The sequence below is a fragment of the Phaseolus vulgaris genome, chromosome 11 (assembly GCF_051622355.1).
Source record: "Phaseolus vulgaris cultivar YP4 chromosome 11, ASM5162235v1, whole genome shotgun sequence".
NCBI lineage: Eukaryota > Viridiplantae > Streptophyta > Magnoliopsida > Fabales > Fabaceae > Phaseolus > Phaseolus vulgaris.
The window spans coordinates 44,986,095-44,994,812 of NC_143508.1; the positions used below are offsets into that span (position 1 = coordinate 44,986,095).

At 30.2% G+C, this 8,718-nt stretch overlaps 1 protein-coding gene across 6 annotated transcripts; it reads left to right on the forward strand.

The window, feature by feature from the left end:
* Positions 1 to 2,358: 2,358 nt before the first annotated feature.
* On the forward strand, positions 2,359 to 6,786 carry LOC137825467 (chromatin remodeling protein EBS). Of its 6 annotated transcripts, none has more exons than XR_016517483.1 (5): positions 2,359 to 2,684; positions 2,817 to 3,159; positions 3,648 to 3,727; positions 4,386 to 4,535; positions 6,516 to 6,786. XR_016517483.1 is itself a non-coding variant. In XM_068631143.2 (5 exons), the coding sequence occupies exons 1-5, from the start codon at positions 2,612 to 2,614 to the stop codon at positions 6,499 to 6,501; spliced, it is 630 nt and encodes a 209-aa protein (XP_068487244.1). In that variant the 5' UTR covers positions 2,359 to 2,611; the 3' UTR covers positions 6,502 to 6,786. The 6 variants fall into 6 exon arrangements, 2 of the variants coding, with proteins under 2 accessions (XP_068487244.1, XP_068487237.1); XR_016517482.1 differs by having other exon boundaries at positions 4,397 to 4,535; XR_016517485.1 differs by having other exon boundaries at positions 3,648 to 3,716; positions 6,496 to 6,786.
* Positions 6,787 to 8,718: the final 1,932 nt, after the last annotated feature.

The window sequence follows — 8,718 nt, forward strand, 5'->3', positions numbered from 1 at the left end:
TTCTTGTCTTGAATCTAATTTTGAAATGTTCCCACCAATTTTTTGATGTTTTGTATTGATTAATCGGTTCAGAATGCTAGTTTCTCCTTGAATTTTTTTGAGTTTTCTTCAATTTTCATTAAGTTCATTTGATATTTTACGGTTTTGATTTGAGTTTTTAATCCATTCCTTGTTGTTCTGTCATGTTAATTACATAAAATGACTAAATGAAGCTTTAACACTTGATTGCACTAATCTCGTTCATCAGCTTCATGATTTCCTGGATGTTGACTTTGTGGCGTCTTTATGTTCCTAAAACACATTCAGAAACTCTTCGTGAATCTTAGCAATCAATACATCTTTATATTAAAGCATGAGTATCACTGAAAACAATATCTTTTAATATCTCTAAATTATTAACTCTTTCTACTCTTAGATATTATTTCAGAAATATATTATAAAGACTTTATATATTAACTTAAATTAAACATTTAAGTGCAAATAGATTTAATATGCTATATATATAATTTCAAAAACTCTTTTAAATACATGATCAATCATATAATTTGTTTTTTAAAAATCTTTCTTATACAGACTTTGAATATAATCAATAAAGTACTGTTGTAATCGAAATCAATTTATAATCACTCAGGAAATTATATTTCTTTCTTGAAATATTAAAGCACATGCATTTTCATAAAATCAGTTGTGCATTATATTTCAAATCAATTTTTCAAAACACATTTTATTCTTGGTTTCAATTGTTTGTTTTGATTTAATTCATTTTCAATATCAAAATGAGTATAGAAAACATATAATAATCATTTGAACATATATGGAATGGAAATATTAAGTTTGGAAACTTCCCTTTGAAGGTCGTCCAACACGTATCATTGTTCGTCACATGTATGACTTTAGTATCGTCTAACACTTTGTAGAACTTTCATTGTCTATCAATTGTATATCGAGCTTGGTCCATTGAATCCTTTTGTAAAAATCGTCTATCAATTGTATATTGAGCTTGGTCCGTTGAGTTTGTTTCCATGTTTGAACATCATCTAGTAAGTTCCTTTGAGACATCATCTTTTGCTTTCATCTCATACGATGTTCTATCATCATTTGGAAAGGAAGACAAACGCCTACTGCATTCTTAATATTGTTGTTAGAAATCATAACACATCTTTATAGTTTTCTTGTTATCATCAAAATATACTTAAAGTCTTTTATCATGAGATCATTTAAAACTGACAAGATTGTCTTGAATCTTAACATATATATATATATATATATATATAAAACATACAAATTATGTTTTATTATATTTGTTACAACTCTTTAATGAGCGTTTTCCCTCAAGTTAAACAAAACGACATCAAATTCCTTGTTTAGGGTTTAGGGTTTAGTAGTTGATTTTCTCCTCAGGAAATTTGGAGTCTTTAGTAGTTGCCATTAGGGTAGGAGAATTCAGAGTGACCTTTACACTTTTGGTTGGTGAAAAAAATACACGGAGAGTATACATGGAAGAAACAAGAAAAGTTGTTTGGTTGATGTTCTCGCCGGTTGACCTGGATCAAATTTTGGTGGTGGACTCTGTGCTGACCTTTCTTTTTTGCTATTGCTGCTTTGGGATGCTAATAATTCACAGTGAGGGGAGCTCCATCTGTTGACAAGGCTCCGAAGATCAAGTCAGTGAGAGCATATGACTATGAGTATTTGAATATAGAGTAGGTGTAGTATCACCAGATTGAACTTACCTTTATTCAGGGTCTTGACGCCCTTTTATAACATTCAACAAACATAAAAACATCTTGTTAATATATCGTTTTATTTTATGGGTACAGGTAGAACATTATCTCTAACTATTTATTTTTATTGAATTTTAGAGTAATATCCGTACTTAACTAATTCGGTTATTCTTTTTGTTATTTTTACTTTAATTATCTTTTTAATATGGGTTGTCAACTGTTTGGGCCAACCTATCGAAATATCATTCGGCTTACCATTTATCTTGGAACAAGCTAAATATTTTCCCTGTATTGACCTGTCCAGCCAAGATAGACTTAAGTGTTCGAGTAGGACCCCGAGCACATCCGACCAGTATAGTTGAGTAAAGATATTTTTCAAAATTATGAGAATTATTTATCTTTAAACTATTTTCACTCTCAATAGAAATTTATGAGAATTATATTTATTGAAAATAAACAAAACATGAAGTTAAAAATATGTCTCATGGAATATTAAAAGAAAAAGGCTTGAAAAAAATATGCCATAATTTGAAAATAAAGGAGTTAAATATAATTTTCTGTTTTATGTTTTTCTTGTGTTATCGGCTATCGCTAATATCATTATCAGGCTTATCAAATCATCATTACCCTTTTCAAAGATGAGGTGTTAAACCCCAGTTCTCTCTTTTCAGCCGTTCAAAACTTTGAATCCACGTGTCACTAAAAGGTTTGCTGAAATGGAGATGTCTATTTCCCTCACAAATGGAGAGGATCTGGACTCCAAAAAAAAGTGTTGCCCCCCTCCCCACACCTTAGGGTTCTTCGTTTCTTCTTCTTCTCCTTCTAACACAACAAGAGGCCCTTAGAAAAAAAAAATCACATTCCCCAAAACGCCCTTCGCGCAACGCATGGCGAAAACGAGGCCAGGCAGAAAGGACTTGGACTCGTACACCATAAGAGGAACCAACAAGATCGTCCGAGGTAACACACACAACGACGACCCTTTGCGTTTTTCTCCTTCAAAACGGTTCCTTTCCTCGTTTTCGTGGCTGCCCATCATGTTTTTTTGAGGCGGGGTTGTCGTTAACAGCGTTTGGTTCTTTGGTGCTGCAGCTGGTGATTGCGTTCTGATGCGGCCCTCCGACACGTCCAAGCCCCCTTACGTGGCGCGCGTGGAGAAGATCGAGCAGGACAACAGGAACAACGTGAAGGTGCGTGTCAGGTGGTACTACAGACCCGAAGAGTCCATTGGGGGTCGCAGACAGTTCCATGGTGCCAAAGAACTTTTTCTCTCCGACCACTATGATGTGCAGAGTGCGCACACCATTGAAGGCAAGTGCGTAGTGCACTCTTTCAAGAACTACACTAAGCTAGAGAATGTGGGTGCTGAGGATTACTATTGTAGATTTGAGTACAAGGCCGCAACTGGGGCTTTCACTCCTGACCGTGTTGCTGTGTGAGTTTCCTCTCAAATACGTTCTTTCTCCTTCAAAGTATCTCCAAACTCCGGTTTTAGTCCCCTCGGATAATTTAATATGTTTTGGGTCTTTTAGTACTTTGCTTTTACTCTTTTTATAACAATTTAATTTGTTATTATCCTTATATTTTAACGAAAATACATGTTTTTAGTGATTGCTTTTACTTTCTATAAAAAAATTATCATTGTTTTAGTCTTTTCTGTTAACTTAAAAGCGTGCTTTTAGTATCTGATTTTAGCCTTTAAATTAAATTCATTTCTAGTTTATACATTTTAACAGAAAAACGTGTTTTTAGTACCTGATGAGTGAGTGAAAGTACTTCAATTTTGGTAAATATAATGGGTAAAAAGACCCATTACAATTTTATTGGGATATTTTGTGGGACAAAAAATATATTTCATCCTTGTTTAATATATTTTTTGGGTTATTGACCGTGGGGAAGTTGATTTTTGCTTTTGTTTTGAAGGTACTGCAAGTGTGAGATGCCATATAACCCGGATGACCTCATGGTACAATGTGAAGGGTGCAAGGATTGGTAAAATCAGTGTATTCTGCTTACTTTGTTTCCTACTATTGAATTTGGAGTTTTGATTTTGTATGTTTTGAATTTGAACAGTGGATGTAATTTACTGGGTTGAAGGGATAAAAATTTCTAACTTGGCTTTGCAAGCTTTTTGCATGTTGGTCTTGAAAGGTCATTTTACTTTTGTAGTAAAATTAAAGAGAGAAACTAAGAAGGAAAGAGTGAATACATAAAAGACTGTCCATTTTGTTGTGAGCTACTCACGGCTAAAATTGAAGTGACAGATGAATTTTATTTTTCTCTAAAAGTTCCAATGTGTTTGTGTGTGAGTGTGGGTGTTGTTATTGTGACTATTGGTTCATTTGTTTCTTTTATGCAGTATATGTGTTAGCCAATGTAAATTGGACGATGAAGAAACCTTTCATTCTGCTGATTATTTTATCTGCAGCTGTGAAATTTATACATAGATATGTTTTTTTCTTACATCGGTGCTTATCTAATATTGGGGATGCAAATTCTTGTGCACTTATGGCCTCAATTTGCAACTTTGCTGACATAATTTTTTGTATTGGCGTGAAAGAGTGTTAAATCTAAATGAATTTAAGAATCATACTATTGTCTATTTTCAAATCTTTTGATATCGCTGTATGTCTTATAGAACACGTATTTCAATCTTTGTAGATTTCTTGTAGGTATCATCCTGCTTGCGTGGGCATGACTATTGAAGAAGCAAAGAAACTAGATCATTTTGTATGTTCCGAATGTTCATCTGATGATGATATGAAGAAACCACAAGCTACATTTTCTGCATCACCTGGAGCTGATGGCAAGGTGATTTCTAACATCCAATACGAAATAATTACTACTTTATTCTCATTACTTATTGTTCATGGCATACGACTAACACATAATTTTCCACTATTTAGTTTCCCCTTGGCACTGATATGCGGAGGGTAATGGGTTTGCATTACTGAAAAATTGATGAGAAAAAAAATTCCTTTAAAAAATTTAACCTTGGTGCAGCTTGTTATGATTTCCTTTGTTGTAGTTTTGAAATTGGCCGTATATTGATGTTAGTTTTTCACTAGTTAGCACCTTTTTGGCCATATAATTGCAAAACCAAAAGGATATTGGTGTTTTTGACTCAGACCTGTCATGTGTATGCTAATCAGTCTGATACGTACTTCTCCTGTTTTGACATCAAATTTTGCATGGTTCATTCTTAGTTTCTTCTTTTCTATTCTTAATCTGAAACACTATGGATATTTTTGAAATCAGATATGTTGCAAAGCATAATTAGTTCAAACTGCAGAATAGCTAAAATAATCTACAGATCATGGGTGCTTATTATGCCTTTTCTTTGAAATATACCTCTGTTATTTTCAATTGTTGTACTCTTATCTGATAGACATGTCCTTATTTATCTTACATATTCATTTTTATTCATTCTTTTCTTGTTCATATGTTCCTCCATTTTGTGTAACACTCATCTGCATTTTCTCGTGGTTGTTCAATATATACTCAGATTCGTGGGATGCCCTTATGACATTATATCCACAATTCAGAAGATAATTTTGAAATAATAAAGTTTACATATAAAATCTGCTGGTTTTGTTGGAAAACTAATAGCTAGATGAGAAAAGCGCACTTAACAAGGAAATTTTATTAAAGCTAAAGAAGTGGAGTTACGACTGAAATCCAAACATGCATCTATTCATAATCACAAAACTCATTCTCAAACGGTGGATGCACTGGTCATTAAATTCCTTTATGGATGGTATCATTTCCATTGTTATTTTAATTTGCATCTTAGTTACTTATAGTTTTTATTACAAATAAACTTCATTTTATTTTGTTGACAAATTCACATTTTAAGTGTTGCAAAACTAATTTTCCTTTCTTTGATGGCTCTTGTATTGTGATTTTGACTAAATTTAGTCTTGGCTAAATGTTTACAATTTTAAGTTGTGCTATGAAAAGCCAAATAACTTCCATTTTTGTGAGGGAGATATAGATGTGGGGGCGTGTTATTGTTTCATCACTGTCATAAAATTACAGATTTATTTTATAAAACTCACTCATAGGGGAGCTAGCACAATAGGGTTCTTATCCTGATGCATTTAATTTGATCCTCATTTTGTCTGTTTTATGGTAGACAAGTTTATACGGGGCATTAGGTTGATGACCATTCTTCTGCTGACATTTTCTTTCTTAATAAAATGTTTGTGATTCAACTACCCTCTGGAAGAATCTATTAGAGAAGTAAGCATAAGATCTTTGAAGTTATGGCACAACTCCTATTTGATAAACACAATTCATATTAATTTGTAGTGTCCCTAATCTGGTTATATGCAAGATATTTAATTCAAATCCGGATTCTAATAACATCAATCTACATCTGAAAAAGAAATAAAATGTTTTCTGTGTTTTGAGATTATATTAATATGCAGTCAAGATTGTAAATTCAAAACTTTTTCTCTGTCTCTACCTCTATCTCTGCGTATTGTGTAAGAAATATGATTGTATTTCTCTGAATGAAATATCTGTGTATAAATTATGTAAGCTATATCTTCCTCTAATTTCTCAACACATGTTCTTGGTGCCTTTTTATGCCAATGACAGTACTGAATCTGGGGTGATTGTTGAATCATGAAAAGGGTTGTAGTAAAGTGTTTTTGTTACTTAGGACATATCTTTACTCTATAAAAAATGTTTTGGATTTGTTGTACTTAGAATTCTTGTGGCTGCAAGAGCTTGAGTTCTTGAGTAGATCTCACTAATTTGAAATCAGTTTTGAAACCTTGAATGCAGGTGGATTCGAAGCGGCGGAAGAGATGACCATAATGGTGGAGAAGGGAACATTGTGAGGCGATTGATAAATTTGGGTGGCTCTGGTAGGTTTTGTGTGTTGTACAGCTTCTTCATCTAGAGGCTATAAACATTTTATATATGTATTTTGACTCACCTTATATTATGTATCTATCTGTCTTAGATTTTATTACTCTGACATCAAACTCATGATGACATCAAGCCTTAAATACTTTTAATATTTTACAAGTACAGAGAAGTTCCTAGTTTTAAATGTTGCGTTTGGTACTTAACATTTCTTTTAAAAGTTAATATAATCGAATATCATTACCAACTTTTGTCAACACTAATTTCATTTGACTTGTGTATATTTTTTTTTTTCATAATCATTAAAGTTATTAGTGTTAACTATTGTATATAAAATATTATCTACTATAAATTTGGTCACTCGCAACTTTTATCTTTAAGAAGCCATTACTAAAACAATTTTTAAATAAAAATCAATTTTAAAAATTATAAATAAAATAATTTTATAGATTTTTTTTAATATTTAAATATATTTTATAAATTACTTTTTTATATTTAAAGTAAATTTTATTACTAATAAAATCAATTTTAAAATTAATATATAATTAGATATCGAGATTTTAGTTATCTTTATATATTAATTTAGAAATTTTTATTAATAATAAAAATTATGTACATGTTAATAATTTTTTAATTTATAAAATAATATCTAATATAAATGATAACTAATTATTATATCTCTAAAACTAGATTTTATTTAATAAATCATTTTCAATCTATAAAATAATATATATAGTTTAATTAAATATAGTAATTAATTATTTCTTTCCTAAAATTAGTTTCTTTTATAAATTAAAAAATGTACATAAATTATTTTTAATCTCAAGTATTAACTTGGTATAAAACTATTTTTATTTATTTATTTATCATCATAAATTAAAATTAAGTTACCTCAAGTACAAATGCTAAAGCCTAGAGGTACATATTATTTAATATAAATAATATAAGTGTTTCCGACAAGAAAACTTCACTTAGAACGATGTATGATAAACTATAGAAAACGACGTGTTAAAGAAAAAAAAAGAAAAGAAATAAAAAATGGTGGGTTATGTGTTGTCGTGGATTAAGTCATAGTGATTAGAGACACAGATATGAATATTCAATATATAGAATGCACACACACAATGTTTTTGTACAGCATGCATGCATATTTATGGACGTTATTGACGTAAAACAACGCATAACCAGATTATCTAAGCTTGCACTGCACGATCCATCTTATACAAAACAACTTTAATATTCAATGCTCATTGTCATTTGCTATGGCTTTAAGAAATTTTTATTGTTTCAATATACATATGTGCCTTGTCCTAGTACATGTTAAGAATTGGTTATAGTAGTACAGAGCATATAGTATTCTTTGTTCTCTTTGACCTTTTTGTTCCACTTTAACTAGATAATATTCTTTTGCTATTTTGTTAAACAATCCTATTACCCTTTTATTTAAAGCTGGTTTTCTTTTCGTGCTAACTTGTTTCATTTCAATCTTCAAAATCACTTGCTTGTGTTTACTTTTCATGACATGATATACTACTTGGAATTATATTTTCTCAAGAGAAAAAAAAATTGTATTCAACATTCTTTATATTTATTCTCTTAATTTATATATATATATATATATATATATATATATTACTAATTATCATAATAAATAAAAATATTTTATTAACTATGTGTCGATCTTTAAGTTTTTGAAATGACATGACATTGATCTTGATTCATAAGCGAGATTATTAGACATACCGAAACAAACCTTGCAGTCAAGGATCACTGCAAAAAAAATGATAAAATACAAATCAATTTTAGAGACAAAAAATAATTAGTTGCTATAGTGACCAAATTAGAGATCATTTTAAAGATTAAAATTTTACTTTTAGAGATTTTTTTTTTAGTTTAACTAAGTTGTTTAACTTAAAGTTTCCTCATATTTTTAGGATATTTTTTTTCTCTTTCACAACCTAAATTACATATTATATATATATATATTTATATATTTATATATTTGTTTGGTTTTTTAATGATTTATTGAGTTTTAGGAAATGTAAACATTAATTTTGTAGAATTAAATTATTTCTAGAGACACATTTAATCATTTATAATCCTTTTAAATATTTTTTAT